The sequence below is a fragment of the Ceratotherium simum genome, chromosome 24 (assembly GCF_057802395.1).
Source record: "Ceratotherium simum simum isolate JZ-2026a chromosome 24, ASM5780239v1, whole genome shotgun sequence".
NCBI lineage: Eukaryota > Metazoa > Chordata > Mammalia > Perissodactyla > Rhinocerotidae > Ceratotherium > Ceratotherium simum.
The window spans coordinates 13,584,079-13,610,817 of NC_141923.1; the positions used below are offsets into that span (position 1 = coordinate 13,584,079).

The 26,739-nt window shown below is 39.2% G+C and overlaps 1 protein-coding gene and 1 long non-coding RNA gene across 7 annotated transcripts in view; one reads left to right on the top strand and one right to left on the bottom strand.

The window, feature by feature from the left end:
• Positions 1 to 17,979, top strand: part of ATXN3 (ataxin 3) — a 37,450-nt gene extending 19,471 nt beyond the window's left edge. Inside the window, exons 7-11 of one of the 3 annotated variants that reach the window (XM_014790501.2) lie at positions 419 to 551; positions 875 to 1,041; positions 2,371 to 2,467; positions 8,859 to 8,956; positions 13,726 to 17,979. In XM_014790501.2, coding sequence (XP_014645987.2) covers positions 419 to 551; positions 875 to 1,041; positions 2,371 to 2,467; positions 8,859 to 8,956; positions 13,726 to 13,823 — 593 coding nt within the window. In that variant the 3' untranslated portion in view covers positions 13,824 to 17,979. Of the gene's footprint in view, positions 1 to 418; positions 552 to 874; positions 1,042 to 2,370; positions 2,468 to 3,996; positions 4,051 to 8,858; positions 8,957 to 13,725 lie in introns of those variants that run through there. The other 2 variants (XM_004434209.3, XM_014790502.2) reach the window with 2 other exon arrangements.
• On the bottom strand, positions 1,038 to 20,795 carry LOC147913895 (uncharacterized). Of its 4 annotated transcripts, none has more exons than XR_015556126.1 (6): positions 20,636 to 20,795; positions 13,666 to 14,949; positions 8,838 to 11,666; positions 8,479 to 8,547; positions 4,580 to 4,717; positions 1,038 to 1,107 (listed from the first exon to the last, which is right to left on the bottom strand). It is a non-coding gene; the product is annotated as an uncharacterized LOC147913895 (long non-coding RNA). The 4 variants fall into 4 exon arrangements; XR_015556125.1 differs by adding an exon at positions 19,533 to 19,616 and having other exon boundaries at positions 8,479 to 11,666; XR_015556127.1 differs by lacking the exon at positions 8,838 to 11,666.
• Positions 20,796 to 26,739: the final 5,944 nt, after the last annotated feature.

The following is a 26,739-nucleotide window of genomic DNA, read 5'->3' on the forward strand; positions in this document are numbered from 1 at the left end:
GCCCATGCAGCCGGGAAGTGGAAGAGCTGGGGTTAGAACCCAGGCAGTCTGATTCCAGACTCCTCGCTCTTTCCCCTCCTTCACCTGCTCTCTGGTATTGTTCAGTGAGTGGCTTCCTTGCTCAAGCACGGTTTTAGCAGGACCCTTTACAGATATACTTCCCTTATTTCTCATAGTCACTCTGTGAGATGGCTAGTCCCATTTTACAGGCCAAGAAAGTGAGGCACAGAGACTCTAAGTAATTTGTCCTAGATCACTCTGCTAGTAAGTATAAGAATCATTATTTGAACCCAGGTCTTTCTGACTCCTCAGTTTGTATTCTTTCCACTATACTGTACCACCTCTATGTCTGCTATCATTTTAAATCGACTTTGAATCTCTTACTAGCTGTTTTAGTTTATTTTTGCCTTTTTTTTAGGTTATTCTATATTTGTTGTTAAGGGTGACCTGCCAGATTGTGAAGCTGACCAACTCCTGCAGATGATCAGGGTCCAACAGATGCATCGACCAAAACTTATTGGAGAAGAATTGGCACAATTAAAAGAACAGAGGTAAAATTAAACCCACAGTATGGAATATATGATAGTATTTTATTACAAGAAGTAAATTTTCATGCTTGCATTCAATGTGTGGTCCTTTTATTATTGGTGATTTTTTTAGACTTATATTTTCGTGAAGTTTATTGGTTCAAACTCGAATCAACTCTTTGAATTACTTAAATATATTAACTTAGATTCACATCACAACACAATCTTATCTGCCAGACAATGTATAAGTTTTGACTTACATAAAATTTTTGGTTTATAAATGTCTTTATGTTATATCTAAAATAGAAGACTGGTCTGCAGTTATTATCAGTGCTTTTGTTCTTCAGAGTCCAGAAAACAGATCTGGAACGAGCCTTAGAAGCAAATGACAGGTCAGGAATGTTAGACGACGACGAGGAGGATTTGCGGAGGGCTCTGGCACTGAGTCGCCAGGAAATTGACATGGAAGATGAAGAAGCAGATCTCCGCAGGGCTATTCAGCTCAGTATGCAAGGTATGGACACTCTGACACGCACTTTATTTGTCCTTGAAGAATCGATTCAGATTATTCTTAGCTCCCCTAGAAGTGAACATACTGTTAGTGGAAGTTCTTTCACAGTCACTGCAGAAACAATGGCTGTGTACAATCCGCCATTCCTACAACCTGTGTTATATTAGGACTAGTTATATTTCTGGTTATTCTATTTGGTTATAATACTGTACTAACAAAACAGTAAACTAAGGTTAATCTTTGTGGGGGTCAGTTGACCCCTACCCAGATCAGATGTTTGTAAATATGTGCTATTGGACATGAAGGAAGGCCTGGACAGAGGATATAAATTGGTTTTACAAAAATCTAACACTCAGTGGCCATGCAACTTAAAGCTTAAGCCCACTGTAGTGGGCCCACTGTTTTAGTGATAGAAACCAATCAGCAGAAGTGAAGACCTATCCTCTAGGGAATCCAGGCGGAGAGAAATATCTGGGATGTAGTTCAAAGTGGCTTACTTAAAAGTGTGAGGGTTGTTTTTGTTTTTTGGTAGTTTTGTTTTTTCTAATTAATGTGAATTTGCCTTGTACTTTCTAATGAAATTACTCATTAATTGAATTCCTTAAATATCTAAATAAAATTGAGGTTCCATTAATATGAAGATTATCCTTTTTATGCTGTATTTCATCCTGAACTTCTCATGCCTCCTGGCACACCTCTGAGTACTCCATATGGTGTGCAATCCCATTTTTGATTAGTAGAGCCCTGCTGGATTAGCCCAAGAAGGGGCAGACACCACTTTAATAATTTTAGATATTTTTGTATATTTCATTCTTCCTCCCACTTTATTTTACAATTTGTACAGAATCTCTAGTCTGTGCAGTTATTAAGTGAGAATATGGAAACATACTTAAGTTGTTGTAGTACCCAGACATTTGAGGATAGAGGAATACAGAGAATGGGTTTGTTTTATGATCATCCACTTGTAGTTACTTCTAGGAATTCTATGCCTTTGAAAGTGTAGATTCATTTCTAATAAGTTAAAAAGAGCACACAAGTGTGGTGTCAATGGCTCTTCCTACCAAGCTGGTTGTTGGATGTATATCCTCCCATCCACCTCATCACAGATGGGTGACAGCTTTGCTTGCAGTGGACACGGTTAAATTTGAACTGCCTTGTTCACATTTTCCCTGGGACTTTCAGAGCCTTTCTTCTATTTACAGAATAGTAGCAGAATATTTTTAAGAAGAAAACTTTATAAAAACTTGCTCAAATAAGTATAAACATATCATTGATTGAATTGGTAAATAAAATAATTTTTTTTGTTGTTCTGTTTTTTTTGTTTGTTTTCAGGTAGTTCCAGAAATGCATCTCAAGACATGCCACAGACATCAGGTACACATCTTACTTCAGAGGAGCTACGGAAGAGGAGAGAAGCCTACTTTGAAAAGTAAAGTAGTTGGCACAATATTAAAATTGCATATTTAATATTTACTTTGGCTGTTCTGTCTATTTATAAACATGTAGCTTTGGCTTAAACGTTTTATTTAGGATTCTCTCCTTTTAAAAGACTGGTTACTGCCTGAACCCTGTAAACATTTGAATGTGTTTTTAAAAAAATTTATAGGAAGGCCAGCCCCGTGGCTTAGTGGTTAAGTGCACGCGCTCCGCTACTGGCGGCCCGGGGTTCGGATCCCGGGTGTGCACCACCGCACCGCTTCTCCGGCCATGCTGAGGCCGCGTCCCACATATAGCAACTAGAAGGATGTGCAACTATGACATACAACTATCTACTGGGGCTTTGGGGGGAAAAAAAAGGAGGAGGATTGGCAATAGATGTTAGCTCAGAGCCGGTCTTCCTCAGCAAAAAAAGAGGAGGATTAGCACGGATGTTAGCTCAGGGCTGATCTTCCTCACAAAAAATAAATAAATAAATCTCTTTCAAAAAAAAAAAAAATTTATAGGAAATAAGGGGCCGGCCTGGTGATGTAGTGGTTAAGTTTGTGTGCTCCGCTTCCGCAGCCCGGGGTTCTCACATTTGGGTCCCAGGCATGGACCTACACACTGCTCATCAAGCCATGCTGTGGCAGGTGTCCCACATACAAAATAGAGGAGGATAGGCACCGATGTTACCTCAGGGACAATCTTCCTCAAGCAAAAAAAAAAGAGGAAGATTGGCAATAGATGTTAGCTCAGGGCCAATCCTCTTCACCAAAAAAAAAAAAAATTATAGGAAATAAACTGTGAAATGAAATGTAGTTTTAGGGAAAAACTTTGCCATAATACTAATGAAATAGAGAGGAGGAAACCCTGTAAAATTTCAGTCATCAAAAGAAAATGGAATTGGGTCAAAGCAAGAACAATTCCTAATGATCCTTTGAATGTGCTTCTTGGTTTCCTAGTCCTGCCAAGTTCTATCAATTAATAGGAAAAACAGCATTTACAGTAGAGAGCACATTCCCAAATAGAGGTGGCGGTTAATGTACTCATTGCCACTTGAGGGCGGGTACTGCACACCTGGCAGCATCAGGGACAAGGGGGCAAACCATAGATCTGAATCATCAGCTCTAAAACCTAACTTTGTGCCCAGCTTTATAAGGTGCTCTCAAAATAGAAATTTCATCCTATAAAAATATCATCTTTTGCAGTAACTATCAGTCGCAAGTCTTCTTCCCTTTTAACTTTTTAATGATAAAACTCCATCTTAAAGATTACAAAGTCTATAATAGATATTCACATCCTGTGATCCCAGGTCAGAAAACAAAAAGCCAGTGGCTGAAGCTGGCCTATTATTTACTGTATTTCATCAGTTCTAAGATGGACATATTTTTACATTGCAACATCTCTGCAACTGAGAATCAGCATCTTACAATCACAACTGGCAGTATTTTAGCAGTATCTAAAATATTGGAGCATTTTTCATTTGATGGTGTAATGAAGATAATGTTTACCTTGTTTTCTGTTTGTTTTTTTTTTAAGTCACAACTCAGAAGTATATGAAGGAAAGTTCTGATCAACTGACATCCTCTTAATGTGAGATATTTCTAGTCTTTATTCAGTGATAGATTAATGGATTTAATTATGTATAAAATTCCAAAATAGTGCTTTTCACTTCCTTTTAAATTTTAAAATTAACTTTTTTATTTTTTAGTTATGATAAACTTCAAGTTTTTATATGAATATAGAGAAACCAGCATAATGAACCCCTGTTGACCTACTGCTCAGATTGAACAAATGTTAGCACATGGCCAGTGTTATTTTTTCATGCCCCCATCTCCCATGCTTTCCAGTCCCCCACCCCCAAGCTGGGGTGATTTTGTAGCAAATCTAAATTATCATATCATTTCATCCGTATTTATTTCAGTGTGTGTCTCTAAAATATATGGGTTTTTTTTTTAATCTAGTCAAATACTATTGTCACACAATAGTGTTAATAATTATCACATGATAATTATTAATGGTAATTCTATAATACCATCAAATATCTAGTTAGTGTTAAAGATAACGTAAAACTACTTAATTAGAGGGGCTGGCCCGGTGGCTAAAGCGGTTAAGTGCATACGCTCTGCTGCGGCGGCCTGGGGTTCGCTGGTTCGGATCCCGGGCGTGCACTGACGCACCGCTTGGCAAGCCATGCTGTGGCGGCGTCCCATGTAAAGTGGAGGAAGATGGGCATGGATGTTAGCTCATGGCCAGTCTTCTTTAGCAAAAAGAGAAGGATTGGCAGATGTTAGCTCAGGGCCGATCTTCCTCACACACACACAAAAAAAACGACTTAATTAGATAAAAACTAATATTCTAGAAAATTTATTTTAACACATGTGAAAAAGAAAACATAGTAAGTTTAATAACTGATGTTAGTGTCTTGGCACATTCTCTTCTAGTCACACAGACACACGTATATTGTATATTAGTCATACCCATTTTCCCATGATAGTAGATATTCCTTTATAGGCTGTATGATATTTCATAAAATGAATATATGTAACGTAATTTTATATGAACCTTTTGATTTTTGCTGTTATAATTGATAGTGCAATGAATAGTGTACTGACTCTATACCTCAAATCTCTCGTCATTTCTTGTAATTGTCCTGAGGATGTCAGATTATTGGGTTAAAAGGATGCGAGCATTTTTAAGGCCTTGGTACAGATTTCTAAACTGCTCTCCAGAACAGTTCCCAAGTGACACTTTTACCGTGTTTCTTTCAGACTTTGTTTTTTGCCAGGATAAAACGGTCCAAACAGACATACTTTATAGAGAAACTGCAAAATTCACAAATACACCTAAGAAAAGGAAAACATCTTTAAAGTATAAAAACCAATCACTCTTTTACTTAAAATTTTTTTTTAGATTTTTTGGATTAAAAATGTGAAACTTCCAATAATTAAACTTTTTATAGTAGAAAAGATAATGCATTCCATAATGACTAAATAAGTTAACATAAGCACAATGCCATCGATAACTAACGCAGATGTTTTAGTCAACCTTGCACCCTTTTTAAAATGTCTGAGCATTGGTGTGGTTCCCTCCCGATGGAGGGGAGTTGACGGGGGCGGAAGGTGTGCAGTGATGGTTTCCAGCTTCAGCTTTTCATCCTGCCTCGTGGTTTGACCTTGAAAATAGTGGTGGGAACTTGAGGAGAACTAGAGAATATTTTACAGAGTCACATGTTGCTCAGAAGATAAGAGCTAACTTCTTGGTGTTTCTTTTTAACATTGGCACTCAGAATCTTGTCGGACTTATTAGTAAAGCTGAGACACTAATATTTGCCTTTCACTAGAATTCCCAATTACTAAGCCTAGATGGGTCCTTGTTCCTCTAGTTTCCATCTTTGGGAACCTGGCTCCAATGTTATGGAGCTAACTCTTTCTTCCCTCTGACCCTCTCCAAACTGACTCCAATGCCAACTTTTTATTCATTCAAATTCATCATTGTTTTTTTCCCATAGAGTATTTGAAGCTTCATACTTAATGTAGTAACCACAGTGTTCATGCATCAAGCATAAAAATGCTGTTAAAAATCTATCTGTTACAAATCCATACTTTATGAGTAAGAGTTGTTAAATAATATTTTCATAGCCATGATATTTTTTCCAGTAGTAATCTCTAAATACATTTTACCTACCATAAATCTCCAAGCAAAACTCTACTCTATCAGCTATGTCACTGTAAAACCTACCTTAACTCACATGTTGTAAGCATCAAATTAGGCAATGTGTGTAAAACAGTTTCATAAACTATGAAGTATTCCACAGATATGTTAGCATTATTAATGTCTTCTCTAGGTGTAGCTCTGAAATGATGCAGATTCTTTCTTTCTGTCATTAAAAAAGTGTTTCCCAACAAGGAGGGAAGCAAATATTATTTTCATGGTCATGGGTTGCTGTGATTTTCTGATTGCCTGATGCTTGAGCCACCACTTCAGTGGCATGGCGTAGTTTATCAGGGTTCAATTTAAGAAACAGAAACTACTAGAGGTGTTTTAAGCAGAAAACTATTTAATATGGAAATTAAGGGCTTCCACACTCAGGAAGAGCTGGAGGTGCAGGCTATAGGCCAGGCCTCTAGAATTCCATAGACCAACTTGTTGGATGAGCTTCGGCCACTGCCCGACTTGGGATGATGGGGAATCAGGATATCGAGTTTAAGAACACACTGCTATAGCTGTGATCCTAGGATCAGGAAGCTGCCACCAAAGTTGCCTAGACTAGAACATGAAGTCTGGCCTCCCCTGCAACTGCGGTGAAGCAGAATTCTGGGACTGGCATCTCCATGACTTGACTTGCCAGCAGAGAACATCCACAGCAGCAGGAATATGGCTATGCCTCATTTCTGCCTTTTAAATCTCATGTGAGTGCTTAATTAATTGCTTTCCAGAATCCTGCTGTAAAGCAATCTAAGACATGTAGTTTTTAGCTTCCCAGCTTCTATAAGACTGATGGCACATTAGAAGGCACCGTGGGAATGGATGCTGAGTGCTATTTGAACATGTTCCATCTTAGGGTGTCATCACATATGAAAGGTGTCAAAATTGTTTCAGGGTTGGCAATTCATTTACTTCTCACTTTTCATAAATTTAAAGTAGAGTAAAGGTTATATCATTCCCTTGCATTCTGACATATTTTCTTGAGTGGAGGGTGAAGAGGGCATGGAGAGATATCTGATGTGCCAGGAATTCTTCATAACTCACAGCCTGTCTTTCTCTTGTCATGTTCCAGAATCAGGGTATGCTAGTGGGAGCACACTGCCCACGTGTACCTCATTAGCCATGCACACCAGAGAGTCATAAACCTATCCAGATGTCAGTATGCTGACTCAAAGCCCAACAGCGAGAAATTGCAATTCCCACTGGTTGAATTTTCTTTGTTGCTCATATTTAAAACACAAGGTTAAGAGGGATCCTAGAAAAAAAATGTACTATTCTATTAATAATGCTACTGGTTGGGCCAGCCCAGTGATGTAGTGGTTAAGTTCACACGCTCCACTTCAGTGGCCTGGGGTTCGCAGGTTTGAATCCCGGGTGCGGACCTATGCACCACTCCTCAAGCCATGTGTGGCGGCGTTCCACATACAAAATAAGGGAATATGGGCACAGATGTTAGCTCAGGGCTAATCTTCCTCAGCAAAAAGAGGAGGATTGGCAACAGATCTTAGCTCAGAGCTAATCTTCCTCACCAAAAAAAAAAATAGTGTTACTGGTAATTTTAAAACTCTGGTTCCCTTAAAAATCCTTCTATGCATTTTTTGAAAGCTATAGCTTCTCACTCAGATTGTCAGCTGTTTATAAGTTTATTTTTTTAATTTTCAGCATATATGTATGTATATATATGAAATAATTTTAAATTTACATAAAAGCAGGAATAGTTCACAGAGCTCTTTATACCCTTCACCAGATTCCCCAATTATTGACATTTCTGAACTGTTTGAGAATAACTTGCCGACATGATTTCCATTACATCTCAATATTTCAGTGTATATTTTCTACGTACGAGGACACTCTCCTGTATATTTACTTCATAACCATCATGTTTAAATGTTTTAAATTGTAGATTTTTATGATGTGTTTCCTCTTGGGAAAAAATACAGGGAGAACTTATTTTAATGCATTAGATATTACTGAAACTTGATAATGCATATTAAATAGTTGTTTTCATTTCTTTCATTCATCAAGTATTTGGTGAATGACTACTGTGTGCAAGGCACAGTTTTAGGCATTGGGGAAACAAACAAGATAAGCTTTGGGCTCTTGTTAGCTTACACTCTAAAGACGGAGACATGAACAGAAGAATATCAGATGGTGATAAGTTTATGCTGAAAATTAAAACGCAGTGATGAGATAGTGAGAATGCCAGGTGGCTCCTTCAGGTGGGTGGTCAGCAAAGGTATCTCTGAGGAGGTATTTAAGCTCAGATTTGAATGACAGGAAGGAGCTAGCCATGCAAAGATCATGTTAACTCACCTGGTAATGTGAGATACTTTATCTTCTCAAAGGTGCTTATGTTCAGTGACTTCCAACAATATTAAGGATCTGGAAACCAACACATTTGCATTAAAATAGCTACCAGTGAATCCTTTTGTACAATGTGTTATTTTGTGGTGAAAATACCTACCTATTGATTTGTCTGATAAATTCCAATTTTATATCTAGGTTTCCTAGGATCAGCACTGTGGTACTTTGAAGCAATAAAAATCAGACTGATTATTCTTGCATTTTTTTGTGGTGTTCATGCCAGTGACTCTTTTGTTTTATGGAACCACTTTCCATGTGAAGTTTTTCTCATGGCATATTTATTCTTAGGTTTTGTTTTTTTGACGTACCTTCACTTATGAATGTTTCAGGCAGCAGCAGCAGCAGCAGCAGCAGGATCCACCAGGACAGATTTCATGTCCATGTGAAAGGCCGACCACAAGTTCGGGAGCACTGGGCAGTGATCTAGGTAGGCCTCTCTGACCATCCATCACATCTGTTACCTGCACGCTCTGTTTCCTGCGCAGGCTTCCTGTGATTGTGGGTTTACAGGCTTTTTTCTCCTCTCTTTAATTTTCTCAGAACTCTTGAATGAATTTGTAATCTCCTAAATTTCCCTGGATTAAGAAGCAGGCTGACTAGAGCACTCAATGAATGTTTTGCTTTAAAATCATAAACAATACTTGCACCGTCACAGTAATTAGTACATTCTCCAAACGCTCCTCCAAGATAGTAAATATTAGTAGGTGGAAAACAAATACATTTTATTCCCTGGAAAACTAACCTGATTGTAGTCTAAATGACAACAGGAAGTCTAGAGTTACTTATCAGGCCTTGGTTGAATAGGTCTTAAACTTTGGTCAATTATTGCTGGTAGAAGTTGAGTGAAAAAATGTAGATGACAACTTGAAAGCAGAATACATAAAGAACTCTCAAAACAGAAATAAGAAAACAACTCAAAAAAATGGGCAAAGGATTTGAACAGACACTTTACCAAATAAAATATATGGATGACAAGTAAGCAAATGAAAATATGCTCAACATCAGCAGCCATTAAGGAGATGCAAATTAAAACCACAATGAGATACCATTACACACCTATAAGAATGGCTTAATAAAGAAATAAAATTGACAATACCAAACTGCTAGCAAGGATCAGAGCAGCTGGGACTCTCATACATTGTAGGAATGTAAAATGATACAGCAACTTTGGAAAACAGTTTAGTATTTTCTTATAAACTTAAATGTTAACCATGTGATCCAATAGTCCCAATAGATCCAATAGTTACCTAGTCCACTAGGCCTAGGTAAATAATCTGGCTCTATTGCCACCCCACCCTGTCATACTCCTAGGTATGTAACCAAGAGAAAAGAAAACTTAGGTTCACACAAAAGCTTGTATGTGGATGCCTGTGGCAGCTTTATTCATAATTGCCAAAACCTGGTAACTGCCTAAATGTTGTCCTTCAGCTGGTGAATGGATGCACAAACCGTGGTACATTCAAACAGTGGACTACTATTTAGCAATAAAAAGAAATGAACTGTACTTTTCCCTACTTCTCCTGCTAAATACAGCTAACTACCCTGGGCATTCATATAAAACAAACATAAGACTGAAAGGTAGAGAAGACAGACTGGCTAGGAAGCTCAGGACCAGAGGAACAACACGGTGATGAGTGGCCTGGGTTTCCTTGTTGCCTCATCTGACCTGGATGTGGTGCTGGAGAAGCCACGGGTGCAAACCAAGAAAAAGGTCCCAAGAAAAGCCTGCTCTATGTAGCCAAAAGGGACCTGCTAGCAAGACAAAGACTTTTAGATAATAAACACTCTGGTCCAGCCAAGTAAATCAACTGGCCCTATCACCAGCCCACCCTGTCAGCAAAGGCCAAGTGGGAGCCTAGACTTGTCTCCCCTCCTGGCAGTAACGAGGCATATCTCCCCCTTCCCCTGGCCAGGGTGGCATCAGAGAAAGCCAGGTGGGGAGCTGGGATTTTCATTCCCTCCAAGAGACATTGAGGCCCCCTTTCCCATGGTGTCAGTGGTCATAGGGAGCCTGGACTTCCACCCAGCGATAAGGAGGCATCCCTCTGGTTTCCCGCCTGGGTGGTGTGCCTAGTGGAGAATCAGGACTGTCGCTGGTTCGAGGCAGTAATGGGCCCACCTCCACAGTGTTGGTAAGCAGCAGTACCGAGGCATTCCTACCTCTCTCAGTCAGAGAGATGTCAGTGGAGGACAGTGGGAAGCCAGAATCCCATGTGTATTCAGCAATAATGATCACACACACCCTCCCCGTATCTGGCAGCAGCAAGGCAGCACTCCCTTTCCCCCACTGGTGCTGTGTCAGAGGAGGCCTGCTAAAAGAGAAGACTTAAATGATTCACAGTCTTGTAACATAATACCCAAAATGTGCAAGATTCAATAAAAAATCACTTGTCATATCAAAAGCCAGGAAAACTTCAACTTGAATAAGAAAAGACAATCAATAGACACCATCACCAAGATGGCACTGATGTTAGAATTATCTGACAAGGATTTTTAAAGCAGTCATCATAAAAATGCAACAATGAGCAATTACAAACATGCTTGACAGAGATGAAAAAGTAGAAAGCCTTAGGAAAGAAATAGAAAATATAAAGAAGAACCAAATGAAATTTGGGAACTGAAAAATAACAATAGCTGGAATTTTAAAACTCAGTGGGCAGACCCAACAGGTGAATGGAAGGACAGAGGAAAAAATCAGTGAACTTGAAGACAGAACCATAGAAATTACCCATTCTGAGCAACAGAGAGAGAATTAGACTGGAAAAAATTAATGGAGCCTTAGAGACCTGTGGGACTATAATAAAAAATCTAACATTTGTGGCTTGGGAGTACCAGGAGGAGATGAGAAAGAGGGTGGAGCTGAAAAAAGTATTTGAAGAAATAATGGCTGAAAATTCCCCAAATTTGGCAAAAGATATAAACCTACAGATTCAAAAAGCTGAGTGAACCTCAAACAAGATAAACCCAAAGAAATCCATGCCAAGACACATCATAGTCTAACTTCTGAAAACTGAAGACGAAAAGAGAAAATCTTGAAACCAGCTAGAAACACCTTACCTACAGCAATCTGCATGACAGCAGATTTCTCATCTGAAATCGTGGCGTTCAGAAGGAAGTGGCACAACGTTTTTCAAGCGCTGAAAGAAAAGAACTCTCAACCCAGAGTTCTATATCCAGTGAAAATTTGCTTCAGGAATAAAAGGAAAAATTAGAGAATTTGTCACCAGCAGACCTACCTTAAAAGAATGGCTAATGGAAGTTTTCTAAACAGAAATGATAAAAGAAGTAATCTTGGAACATAAGGAAGGAAAAAAGAACAATAGAAAGAATAAAAATATGGATAAACACAATAGACTTACCTCTATTTTTGAGTTTTCTAAATTATGTTTGATGATTAAAGCAAGGATTATAACATTGATTTGGTTTTTAGTGTAAATATTAGAAATATTAAGGCAATTATATTATAAACGGGAGAGTAAAAAGATATAAAGGGAAGTAAGGTGTCTACATTTCATTTGAACTAATACAGCCACTCTGGACAATAATTTGGCAATTTCTATAAAAATGGAACATACACCGATTATACAACCCAGGATTTAACTCCTGGGCATTTAATCTCAGAGAAATGAAAACTTGGTGTCCATGCAAAAAACTATACATGAATGTTCATGGCAGCTTTACTTGTCATAATCAAAAACCAAAGTGTGCTACAGCAGGTGAGCAGTAAACTGTATGTAGTACATCCATACCATGGGATACTGCTCAAGATTAAGGAGAAACCAACTGTTGATACATGCAACCACTTGGATGACTCTCAGGGGCATTATGCTGAGGGCAAAAAAAGCAATCTCAAAAGATCTCATACTGTATGATTCTGTTTGTGTAATATTCTAAAGATGACATTTATGGAGATGGAGAACAAATTAGTGGTTGCCTGCAGTTAGGGAAGGTGGGGGAAGAGAAGTGGATGTGAATATGAAGGGATAGCAGGAGGGAGATCTTTGTCGTACTGTTACGACTTTGTCGTACTGTCTTGATTGCAGTAGTGGTGGTTACACGAATCTACACGTGATAAAATGCCATAGAACTACACACAACATTGTCAATATCGAGACTTTGGTTTGAGCTATAATCATAAGATTTAACTATTGGGGCCGGCCCCGTGGCTTAGCGGTTGGGTGCGCGCGCTCCGCTGCTGGCAGCCCGGGTTCGGATCCCAGGCGAGCACCGACGCACCGCTTCTCCGGCCATGCTGAGGCCGCGTCCCACATACAGCAACTGGAAGGATGTGCAGCTATGACATACAACTATCTACTGGGGCTTTGGGGGAATAAATAAATAAATTAAATTAAAAAAAAAAAAGATTTAACTATTGGGTGAAATTGAGCCGAAGTGTACACAGGACCTCTCTGGACTATCTTTGCAACTTCCTGTGAATAAGTAATTATTTCAAAATAAATATTTTTTTAAAGTAATGAATTGTTGGGCTGGCCCCGTGGCTTAGCGGTTAAGTGCGCGCGCTCCGCTGCTGGCGGTCTGGGTTCGGATCCCAGGCGCGCACTGACGCACTGCTTCTCTGGCCATGCTGAGGCTGCGTCCCACATACAGCAACTAGAAGGATGTGCAACTATGACATACAACTATCTACTGGGGCTTTGGGGAAAAAAAATAAATAAAATAATAAAAAAATAAATCTTAAAAAAATAAATAAAGTAATGAATTGTTGATATACACAACAAAGTTAAGTTTTCTTTCACTTAGCGTAATGTGTTCATTTTCAAATACAAAATAAATGCATTATGTTAAGAGAAAGAAGCCATACTGAAAAGGCTACATATGTACTGGATGATTCCTTTTATGTTGACATGCAGGAAAAGCCACAATTATAGGGTAGAGAACATATCAGTGGTTGCTAGGATTAGGAGTTGGGCTTTGACCACAAAGGGGCAGCATGAGGGGACTTGCTGAGGCAATGGAATGGTTCTGTATCTGGGTGGTGATGGTAGTTATACAACTCTCTGCATTTGTCAAAACTTGATAGAACCCTAAAAGAGTGAATCTTACTCCATGTAAATATCAAAAAAAAAAAAAGGAAACTCTAGCAGTCAAATAGAAATACATATTCTAAGAGTTTACCTTTCGATGAATGAGAATTTTCCAGAAACTTCTAAGAAATACGTATGTTTTCTTTCCCAGCAGGTGATGCTATGAGCGAGGAAGACATGCTTCAGGCGGCTGTGACCATGTCTTTAGAAACTGTTAGAAACAATCTCAAAACTGAAGGAAAACAATAGTACCTTTTACACATCATTTAGATGTTCATACTTTCCAACATTATCCTGTGAGATTAGGGTCCATTTTGCTAATGTGTCACAGAGAACAATGTTCAACAGAGGAAATAAGACTTTTAGGTGGTTTGCAAACAAAAAGATGCGAAAGTGGAAAAATGCGTCAGTTGTAGGACTGAATAACGATCCTCCAAATACTAGCCAAAGAGGCATTCTGCGATTAAAGAAATTTAAAATGTTTTCTAAATGTTCCTTTTTCTTTTTTGAATGTGCAATATCTAACATGTCTAAAATTAGGGCATTTTTCTTGGATCTTTTTGCAAACCAACTGATTAGCGCTTGCCACAGAACTTTTTCCATATATTTTGTTTTGTTTTCCTCACTTTGGTGTAGGTAATTTGGCTCACTTTCATCATCTAATCATTGCTTTTATGTTTCATTAACCAAATTAACCTTTTGGGACAGTGTCTTTAGTCTGTGTTGATAATAGTAATGGTTCCAGAAAGATAAGCTGTTCTCCCTCTAACTATGTATTGTGCGCTTCAGTGTTTTCTCATGTTATTTTCTTTGATCACAATTTCTCTGCTACTCGGTTTTTATTATTTTTCTACAGCTCTTTTGAAAGATGGTAATCTTTCTTGAGGTTTTGCTTTTTAAGCCCTCTGAGATGATATCATTATTTCATGATTCTGGTGCATTCCTTTTTTTTTTTTTTTTTTTCTCTGAAATCAGCTCTGCACAAGTATTTGAGAATAAATGAGCATTTTGTAAATGTGTGAGCATGTCCTTTCCCAGATGCTTTATGGATGTCTTCTCCGTCATGTCAGAACTTGACAGCTTTGTTGTGACCCTCTTTCTTGCACCTTATTATTTCCTTTCTTCTCCAACTGAGAAAAATAGGAGGAGCGTAGTATGGAAGCAAGTTTCCTTCTGTTATAAGACTTAACATATAATCCCCACCATGAATGTATGATAGATAACATTTGGCTTTCTTTCAATTATAGTAGCAGTTTCATTTTTTTTCCCTCCTGTGACTGGAGCTTTCTGTTCTATTGACAGTTGAATCATGGAATGTAGAGGTCTGCTTCTACTGTACATCTTCTAGTAGGTATAGCTTGCCAGAGATGATCATCTGGAACATGAAAATGATTTACTAATGAAATATATTTAAATTTATACTGTAATTTGACACTTTCATCATGTTTAAGTAGCTTAAGAATTATAGAAGTCACATGGTACTTTATGGGTCTGTAAATAAGAAAGTCTTTAGTTTTGATAAACATTCTTTAATTGGGATGCACAGAGAGTTTCTTGCTGGGTCAATACAGTGGTATGATTTTGGTGAAAATTAACCATGTCTCTCTGAAATGGGTGTTTTAGATTCTGTCCTCTACTCCCCATCCCTTATTCTCCATCCTCTTTTGAAGCCCTTTTGAATGTTGAATTGTTCATAAGCTAAAATTTAAGAAATTTCAGTCACTAACTTAAAAAATTAAGAGTATGGTATATTGCCATACTGCTGTATGGCTGCACACATTTTATCAGGGAAATTTTTTTGATCTAGGATTTATTGCTAACCGAAAAGAGATGAGAAAATGCCTTTTATTTATGATTATGAAATCACTTTCTCTTGGATAGAGACAGATTTTTTTAGTCATTATTTTGTGCCAAATGAAGTTTCGAAGTTTCCATTACGTAAAATTAGACAGTTTTACTTTAAAATCTAAAGTTTCAGGCCAGCCCCGGTGGCCTAGTGGTTAAGTTCGGTGCGCTCCGCTTTGGCAGCCCAGGTTCGGTTCCTGGGCACAGATCTGCATCACTCATCTGTTGGTGGCCATGCTGTGGCGGCCGCTCACGTACAAAAACAGGAAGATGTGGATGTTAGCTCAGGGCGAATCTTCCTCAGCAAAAAATAAATAAATAAAATCTGAAGTTTTGACAATTGAAAAATGTTTCAGAAGAATTATAAAACTTTAGAACTGCGAGGGCTGTTGGAGTTTAGTACTACCCCCTCAAGATTTACAAACCAAAACATTTTAAGACTGAACATGTCTGTAATTGTCTCCAGTATGCTGGTCATATTTTCCATGGATATTTGGCCTTTCCCTTTTCCCATTGAAAAATTACATTAAACCTTTCATATGCTTGAATTGATGAGCTTCCTAATATAAAAATGAGAAAGCAAATATGCATTTGAAAGGTTCAACCTTAGGTTTATTAAGTTCTTATATTACAAACCTTGTGAAAGCACTTAAGGAAATATGGCATGTTGACCTTCATTTGTTAGGGATTTTTTAAAAGCAGAGCTGAGCACACACTGGATATGTTTGAATGTGTTTATTTAGTTTGTTGTGAAATTGTTATATTTGGCAGGCAGATCCACAATCACTAGTGAACTGCCATCGTGTTTGGATTGGCTTAAATTTAATTGAACACTTAGATTCCATTTCTTAATTGATTGGCCAGTATGAAAAGATGCCAATGTTCATAAATCATAAGCACAGTATCAGAAAATTTAAAAGTTATACAAGGCTATAGTTCACACATCAGGAACTGCTATTTATTATAAACCACCTGCAAGAAAGTCAGGAACAACGAAATTCACAGAAATTGTCCTGCTAAGAACTTTATTTATATAAAGATTTCCATTCTGTTTTATCAATTGGGAACACCTTAATGTTTAATATTTAAACTATTGGTATCATTTTTCTAATGTATAATTTGTATTACCAGGATAAAATACATACAGTGGTGATGCTAGTGTTATAAGTAAAGTTTAAACATGCTTTGGAAATACTACTTTCATATTTTGAGATCTCATGGATTTAATAAGTAGTTATTTATATTTTAAAAATTCAAGGTAGTTAACCTCTGATCTAAAACCATCAATATACATTTTTTTACAGTAATTAACATACAAATATTTCAGTAATGTATATTGTCTGAAAAGTTGCTGCAGGTAGACTATATTTCAGCTCTAAGATCTTGGCCAAATAATTTATAATTCACAGGATATTTAAGGAGGTGCTTTTTTCTTTAAAACTTGATTTTTCTTAAGACTTTATTCATGCCAAAGTTAATGAGGAGAAAAGCTCAAAACAAGTTGAGGATCATTATATGCAAAACCACCAATAGTCCACATTGTTTCATTTAATATTAAGTTGAATAAAGAAAATTTTATTCCAGTCAGAGCCTAAATCACATTTTTAATGTCTGCATGTTTGACACTGTTTCTTTAGCATCATACTAGTGCCAAGATTTACTAAATGTCTTAAAATTGGCCCATTGACCTGTGCAAATTAAAAAAGAGTGATTCAGTACATAAGTAAAACATAATGATAATAATTGAAATATCTTCAGTTAAAAAATAAATCTTTATGTTTTAAATTCTTAAGAGGATTCAACAGTTAATATTGACAACTTTCTATTGAAAACTTTATCTGCAATTGGAAAGGCCCATGACCACTACTTTCAAAGTAAATTGTTTCTTGTATCTGTGCCCTAATAAGTGTGGAAATGTTGTATATGTGATCTTTCCAAAATGGTCTGGCATTTTAAGAATGCTAGTAACATCACATCTAAATTGACAGTAATTGGCATGTTTAATTAATAATAGTGTATCAATAAATTTTTAAGAGTATGGGTTCATAGACAAGGAGGCGGAAACCATAGTGAAATATATGTGGAAATTCTTGATCTATTGAGGAAGCACTTCAGTTGTCTCTCGCATAGTTCAAAGGTGAATGTTTCCAGGAATTTTTTTTAATGCTTTTTTTTTTAAAGGGGAAAACGTACGTTTGAATGTGATTAATTTCTATAACACTGGACTAGTAGGAAGAACTTTAAAAATTACTGTTCTGTATAAATAAACTTTGAAATTCAAGTACAAAAAAACATCTGAAATAGAAAGCATTGTCTTTTGGCCATGACACAAGTGCACTGTGGCAGTGCCGTTTGCTCAGGACCCCGCACTGCAGCCCTCCTGTGTGTGCCCCTCTCTCAGTTCTTTTGCTGTTGTTACACACACAGGCCTTCCTGTCTGGTCCTTAGAGAAGCCGGGCTTCCAAAGCACTGTTGAACACTGAGGATTCTATTGTTAATGTGGATGTTCCATGAGTTGTATTTTAAATATCAAAGATTATTAAAGATGTTTTCTTTTTTATTTCCGTTGTTATGTGTTTATTGTTAATTCATAGCCTTGCTTTCAGAGTATGGTTGGAGGACCAGCAGCCTCTGCACCACCTGAGAGCTTTTCAGAAATGCAGTTTCAGGGCACACTCCGACCTACTGCATCAGAACCCTCATTTTAACAAGATCCGCAGGGGATTCACATGCAGAGTGAAGTTTGAGAAGCACTGTTTTGTGGACTGAGTGATGAATAAAGCAGGCCACCAGGCCATGGGAGCCCACGGATACTCTGTTCTAGCTAACTGCTACTAAAGGGCCCATTATTGCTGGGTCCCCTGATCTTTCCTAAGGGAAGCTAAGAATTCCAAATTTTTATTTGAAATCTTATTTTTAAATGTTGGCTTAATTGTTTTTTAACCCCGAGAGCCAAACAAAGCACATTAGTAAGAATTTCTGAGTGCTGTTTTTCCTCACTTTATCCAACTCTGGACGCCACACTAACTGTAATAATTGGAATCCACCTGGACTGATGGAGGATTATAAACTCAAGTTTTATAATGAGGGCTGTATATCCATTTTAGCTTTAATTAGGGTTGGGCACAAATTTTGAAACGTAAAAGTTCCAAATTGATTACAAGCATCTTTTAGCATAACTTCATAGCTTAGTACTTACAAGGACCAATTCATTGAATTTGGATGCCACCAAATGGCTCTCATCTCATCAGCACTCACCTGTGGGCCCTATGAAATACAAGTTGACTTGAAGGCCCATTTTATATGTTAGCTAGAAACTATCTTTTATAAAAATTAGGGAATTTGGGGGTTGTCTTTATCCTGAAGATTTGCATGTTTTAGGATCCTTTTAATCGTTTTGTGTCTGCATTACCAAATGCTCGTTCATTTTATAAGTAATTTGGGTCCAGCTGACCTCTTCAGCCTGTACTCTTCACATTTCCCCTTTACACACTGTGGTCCTAGGAAGCCTCCTGACAGCTCTTCAGATAAGCCAGGCTCTTCCCACCTCCAGGCACTCGAACACTCTCCTTGCCCCCTGTCCTCTGTCCGTTTGATATCCCTGCCCCTAAAGTTCATTGGCCATTCCCTGCTACGAGGACTCTTTGGACTACCACCCTTTGCTGTGCCCTGTTCTCTCCCAAGATTGTTCCAGTTCTCCCTGTGTCAGGAACCCCAGCCACCCTTTGTCTCAGGGGCTGCTAGAGAGAAGCAAATCCTAGGTCATTCATTCATTCACTCATTCAACAGAACATTTGAGCACTTACCATGTGCCTGGCATGGTCTGGGTTCTTAGAACAGAGCCATGAAGAAAATACCCTGCTCTCATGGTGCTTGCATTCTGGTTGACCATTAGGCAGAGGGAACATTTAAATTAATGTACATAACTTCATAACGTTAAGAGCTATGCTTGTTTTGTGAGATAGGAAGATGAGGCGGGATGATGTGATAGAGTGTGACTGGAAGGGAGGGCTGCTTCAGACTGGGTTCAAGGAAGGCCTCTGCAGAGGCGACATTCAAACAGACACCTGAAAAATGATAAGGCAGCCATGCAAAGGTGTGGTGCCACTATACCTGCCTGAGGAAACAGCAAGCTTGACGGTTCTGAAGTGAGGGGTGGCTACTTGTCTCCGAGGACGAGAGAGAATGCTGAAGATGCTAGCAGGTAATGAACAAAAGATGGAATTGGAATGCAGGCAAAATCTTATCATGTAAGGTTTTACAAAAAGATAAGTTTGGATTATACTTATATTGTATTACACCAAGCAATCTGGCTCCACTTTCTAGAATATTCCAAAGCCTTTTTAAATACTCTTTTTTTTTTTTTTTTTTTTGGTGAGGAAGATTGGCCGTGAGCTAACATCTGTTGCCAGTCTTCCTCTATTTTGCATGTGGGTTGCCGCCACAGCATGGCTTGATGAGTGGTGTAGGTCCACACCTGGGAATCCAAACCTGCGAACCCCGGGCCGCCAAAGCGGAGCACGTGAACTTAACCACTACGCCACCAGACCGCCCCCTAAATAATCTTTTAATAGGCCCATTAACTACATCTTCTACCAAAGAGCATTCCATGCCAGCGTCCACCTTAAGCAATCCAAAATATTTGCTGAACTTTTAACTCTACAGATATTGTTTAACCTATCTCAGATGAGAGTTTTAGGCAAGGCTCCTACTCCCCACTTCTGCATTTTATTTTTCTTCCTGTTAAATTTATGTAATTTTTTCATCAACGTCGGTTTTGAAACCTTAGCATCGTATTTTGCTTGTCAATCCACATCATCAACTGTAGTGATTAATATCTGGGTGTCTGTATAGTCACCTCTTAGAGTTGTCCCTCCCGCCAGGCAGGGGTGCTGCGTCATTTTAAAATACCGCTGAACGAGCGTCACGGCCGCCGGGAGCAGCTCACAGGTACGCAGCCTCCCTGGAGGCGCGGGGCCCTGAGCCGGGGAGCGCCCCCGTGGTGGGCATATTGTGGACCCAGCACAATCGAGACCAGCGGCATAATATCTGACTTTGCCTGCTACTAAAGCATTGGGGAGCACCCCCAGAAAACCCGGTTCACAAAGAAACTAAAACTGGCTCTTAACGGGCCCGCGCAAACTCACCCGTTTCAGGAAGCACCCTAAAATCACCAGAAAGAAAGGTGCACAGTGCTTTGGTGACAAGAGACTCACCTAATAGGCCCTGAGTGCATCTCGGTGAGGGGTGAGACCTCTCCAGGGACTGGGACATTGGCGGCGGCCATTGTTGTGGCCCGGTGTGGGCGTGCTGACACAGACGCCATTGGAGTTCTCCCTGAGACCTGCTAGCCCAGGGTCTGCTCCACCCGCTAGAGCACCGATTTAATCCAGCTCAGCCAGGGCAGGCAGCCCACCCTAGAGACTGGCCCCACCCAACAACAAGCCCTCAGGCAACTTGTGGGCCTGCATAGATTGGTGACTGGATTCTCTGCAGCCTGGCAACTGAGCCGACTTGAGCGGGGCAGGGTGTGCACAAGGAGCGGGTGGAGAGTGTGGGGCAGTGGCGGAGTGTGTGGGGCTCCCGCCATGGAGAGACTGGGTCCGCTTGGGGAGGTCGGGGCACTCACACGGGGCAGGACTGTGTTGACTGTGTGTGTGGACCTGTGGGCGGCAGGGCTTCTCAGCAGCAGAAGACTTCTCAAAGACCCACATAGGAGGTTTGCTCCACCTTCCAAAATCTGAAACAATTGGGTGCTCCTGTGCCTGAGGCCAGCCCCACCCAGCTGCAATCCTCAGAGAGCTGACAAGAGACCTAATAGGCTAGAGGCTTACAGCAATTGTAAGGCCCTGAGCCTAACAACCTGCCACTGCGGGGGGCCTACTCACTTAAAAGAAATACTGCAACACAAATGTGGTATTAGAACTTGCAGCCAACTGTGCTGGGGATCCCCACACCTGATAAAGAGACTGAAGGGCCCACAACAACTACAAGCAGCTGAGCATTACAACAGCTGGCCAGGAGCATAACTCAGCCTCCCTGGGTGCCTACAGGGAGGGCAAACAGGCCACAGCAGAAGGATACACGTAGCCCACATAGGGGTCACCCCTGGAACTTTGAGCACTGAGGGAAGCACACTGGAAGCCTCCTAAGCCATCAGTTACATAAGGTCACCTATCCAAGAGCAGGAGACGTAGCTGACCTACCTAATATGTAGACACAAGCACAGGGAAAGAGGCAAAATGAAGAGGCAAAAGAATACATTACAAGTAAGGGAACAGGACAAAACCCCAGAAAAGGAACTAAGTGAAACAGAAATGAGCAACCTACCTGACAGAGAGTTCAAACTAAGAGTGTTAAGGATGCTCACTGATCTGGGGAGAAGAATAGATGAACTCAGTGAGAATGTCAACAAAGAAATGGAAGATATAAAAAAGAACCAATCAGAAATGAAGACTACAATACTGGAAATGAAAAATTCATTAGAGGGACTCAAAAGCAGAGTAGAGGATACAGAAGAACGGATCTGTGAGCTGGACGAAAGACTAGAAGAAATTACCCGAGGTGAACAGGTAAAAGAGAAAAGAATTAAAAAGAGTGAGGACAGTCTAAGGGACCTCTGGGACAACATCAAGCGCACTAACATCCGTGTTATAGGTGTCCCGGAAGGAGAAGAGCGAGACAAGGGGTCAGAGACTCTATTTCAAGAAATAATAGATGAAAACTTCCCTAACCTAAGGAAGGAAAGAGACATCCAGGTACAGGAAGCACAGAGAGCCCCAAACAAGATAAACCCAAAGAGGCTCACACCAAGACACATCATAATCAAAATGTCCAGAATTAAAGATAAAGAGAGAATCCTAAAAGCCGCAAGAGAATGTCAAGTTACATACAAAGGAAACCCCATAAGGCTATCAGCTGACTTCTCTGCAGAAACCTTACAGGCTAGAAGAGAATGGCACGATATATTTAAAGTGCTAAAAGGAAAAAACTTACAGCCAAGAATACTCTACCCAGCAAGGTTATCATTCAAAATGGAAGGAGAGATCAAAATTTTCCCAGATAAGCAAAAATTAAAGGAGTTTGTCACCAAGAAACCAGTGCTACAAGAAATGTTAAAGGGACTGATTTAAGGGGAAAAGAAAAGACCACAAATAGGAAAAATTATCTATTTCCATGATTAGAACGTAATGGATACAAATGCACAAAAAGAGGTTAGATATGATATCAAAAACATGAGGGAGGAGGGGAGTTAAAGAGTACAGCTTTCAGACAGAGGTCAAACTAAAGTGACCATCAATTCTGTATAGAAGAAGAAAGGAACAGAGAAGGACTACTAAAACACTGAGGAAAAAAAAAAAGTTAAAAAATGGCAGTAAGTACATACTTATCAATAGCTACTTTAAACGTCAATGGACTAAATGCTCCAATTAAAAGGCATAGGGTGGCTGACTGGATTAAAAAACAAGACCCATATATATGCTGCATACAAGAGACACACTTCAGACCTAAAGACACTCACAAACTGAAAGTGAAGGGATGGAAAAAGATACTCCACGCAAATGGCAATGAAAAGAAAGCTGGGGTAGCAGTACTCATATCAGACAAAATAGACTTTAAAACAAAAACTGTAAAAAGAGACAAAGAAGGGCATTACATAATGATCAAGGGAACAATCCAACAAGAGGATATAACACTTGTAAATATCTACGCACCCAATGTAGGTGCACCTAAATATATAAAGCAATTATTAACAGACATAAAAACAGAAATAGACAGTACCACAATAATAGTAGGGGACTTTAACACTCCACTTACACCAACGGATAGATCATTCAAACAGAAGATCAATAAGGAAACATTGGCCTTAAACGACACACTACAACAGATGGACCTAGTAGATATATACAGAGCATTCCATCCAAAAACCGAAGAATACACGTTCTTTTCAAAGGCACATGGAACATTCTCCAGGATTGATCACATATTAGGCCACAAAACAAGTCTCCATAAATTTAAGAAGATTGAAATAATACCAAGCATCTTTTCTGACCACAACGGTATGAAACTAGAAATCAACTATAGGAAGAAAATCAGAAAAGCCACAAATACGTGGAGATTAAACAAAATGCTACTGAACAACGACTGGGTTAATGAAGAAATCAAAGAAGAAATCAAAAAATACCTGGAGACAAATGAAAATGAAGATACGACATGCCAGAATTTATGGGATACAGCAAAAGCAGTTCTAAGAGGGAAGTTTATAGCGATACAGGCCTATCTCAACAAACAAGAAAAATCTCAAATAAACAATCTAACAATGCACCTGAAGGAACTGGAAAAAGAAGAACAAACAAAGCCCAAAATCAGTAGAAGAAGGGAAATAATAAAAATCAGAGCAGAAATAAATGAAATCGAGACCAAAAAAACAATAGAAAAAATTAATAAAACCAAGAGCTGGTTCTTTGAAAAGATCAACAAAATTGACAAACCTTTAGCTAGACTCACCAAGAAAAAAAGAGAGAAGGCACAAATAAGTAAAATCAGAAATGAAAGAGGAGAGGTTACAACAGACACCTCAGAAATACAAAAGATTATAAGAGAATACTATGACAAGCTATATGCCAACCAATTCGACAATCTGAAAGAAATGGATAAATTCTTAGAATCATACAACCTTCCAAAACTGGATCAAGAAGAAGTAGAGAATTTGAATAGACCAATCACCAGTAAGGAGATCGAAACAGTAATCACAAACCTCCCCAAAAATAAAAGTCCAGGACCAGACGGCTTCCCTGGTGAATTCTACCAAACATTCAAAGAAGACTTAATACCTATCCTTCTCAAACTCTTCCAAAAATTGAGGAGGGGGGGAAGCTCCCTAACTCATTCTACGAAGCTGACATTACCCTGATACCAAAACCAGACAAGGACAACACAAAAAAAGAAAATTACAGGCCAATATCACTGATGAACATCGATGCAAAAATCCTCAATAAAATACTAGCAAATCGCATGCAACAATACGTTAAAAAGATTATACACCATGATCAAGTGGGATTTATTCCAGGGATGCAGGGATGGTTTAACATTCGCAAATCAATCAACGTAATACACCACATTAATAAAATGAAGAATAAAAATCACATGATCATCTCAATAGATGCAGAGAAAGCATTTGACAAGATACAGCATCCATTTATGATAAAAACTCTGAATAAAATGGGTATAGAAGGAAAGTACCTCAACATAATAAAGACCATATATGAGAAACCCACAGCTAATATCATCCTCAATGGTGAAAAACTGAAAGCCATCCCTCTAAGAACAGGAACCAGACAAGGATGCCCACTGTCACCACTCCTATTTAACATAGTACTGGAAGTCCTAGCCAGAGCAATCAGGCAAGAGAAAGAAATAAAAGGGATCCAAATTGGAAAGGAAGAAGTGAAACTGTCACTATTTGCAGATGACATGATTTTATATATAGAAAACCCTAAAGAATCCACCAGAAGACTTTTAGAAGTAATAAACGAATATGGTAAAGTTGCAGGATACAAAATCAACATACAAAAATCAGTTGCATTTCTGTACACTAACAACGAGGTAGCAGAAAGAGAAATTCAGAATACCATCCCATTTATAATTGCAATAAAATACCGCTGAACGAGGTTGTGTTCAGCTCTCCAGGCACACAGACAATGTGGGCTTTGGTGGACCACAGGCAGTCCTTTACCAGAGAGAAACAGACGATGGCTGTTGGTAGTGAAAGCGCCTCCAAAATAGGTGTGCGTGAAAATGGTAAAGGGATGAGGGGATCAGGAGGGGCACTGGGCATGCATCGAGGTAAAAAGTGAGGGGTCAATGACTATGCATGATGGGAAGAAGACACTTTGGGGGGCAATTAGCAGTCACTGCCAGGTGAGACAACAGCAGTAGTGAGATGTGAATATTGTTGTGAAATGGAAAGTCAGTACAGGAATGAGCAGAACTGGGGAAGCTGAATACTAAGTGTTAAGAGAAGTATGCCCAACAGGACACAGAAAATGAAAGCAACAACTATCTTGGAAGGTGGGGGTGAGATGTGGTTGAAATCAGGAGGATTGATTAAAAGTCTCTGAGAAAACAGCAGATTCATTAAAGAGGAGGCATTCATCAATAAAAAATATTTTAAATAATTTGCAGAACTAAAAGACATGGTTTTTGAAAGGGTTTGCTGAGTGCCCACCATAATGAATGAAACAACAAACAAACCCACCCTGAGGCACATTGTTATTAATTTCAGAGCATCAGAGGTAAAGAGAAGATTCTACAGGGGCTGGCCTGGTGGTGCAACCTGTTAAGTGCATGCGCTCTGCTGCGGCGGCCCAGAGTTCGCCGGTTCAGATCCCAGGTGCACAGCAACGCGCCGCTTGTCAAGCCATGCTGTGGTGGTGTCCCATATAAAGTGGAGGAAGATGGGCATGGATGTTAGCCCAGGGCCAGTCTTCTTTAGCAAAGAAAACAGGAGGATTGGCAGATGTTAGCTCAGGGCCGATCTTCCTCACACACACACACACCAAAAAAAAAAAAAAGAGAAGATTCTACAAGCTTCCAGAAAGACAAACAAGGCCCAGAGAATAGTCAGAGGAGAATGGAGCAGAAAAATACAGGGTTTTGGGTAGAGGGGACTGAGTGTAAGCAAACAATAGAATTCTTGATGCTTTGTTGAAAGCGAATTAGGAGCGTGTTTTACAATTCTGTTGGTAAGTTTTAGAAGGACTAGTGATTCTGTAATAACAGACAACTGTGCAAACAGATCCCAAAAGATGGAATCTGTTAACTTCAGGAAAAAAAAGTTGAAAAATAAATGTAATCTTAGTGTACACCTCTTGGCTCAGCAGTAAACAATACTGATGTGGTTATATGAGGTGAACATCAATTACTGATTTTACCAATAATTATGACAGCACTATATTGGGAACTCAAAGGAAGGGGAGTCATGGGGTAATAGAAGAGTGCTAAATCTTCTATTTTCCATAATAGAAAATTGGTAGACAATGTCAAAAATTAATGAGAAAAATGGCAATTTTAAACATCATATTTAGAAATTCAGAGGGAAAGATCAGACTAATATTTTAAAGTCTACTTTAAGGGGCCGGTCCGGTGCCGTAGTGGTTAAGTTCGCGTGCTCTGCTTTGGCGGCCCAGGGGTTCGCTGGTTTGGATCCTGGGCGCAGACCAACACACCGCTCATCAAGCCATGCTGTGGCAGGCGTCCCACATAGAAGAGCTACAATTCTACAACTATGATACAGAACTATGTACTGGGGCTTTGGGGA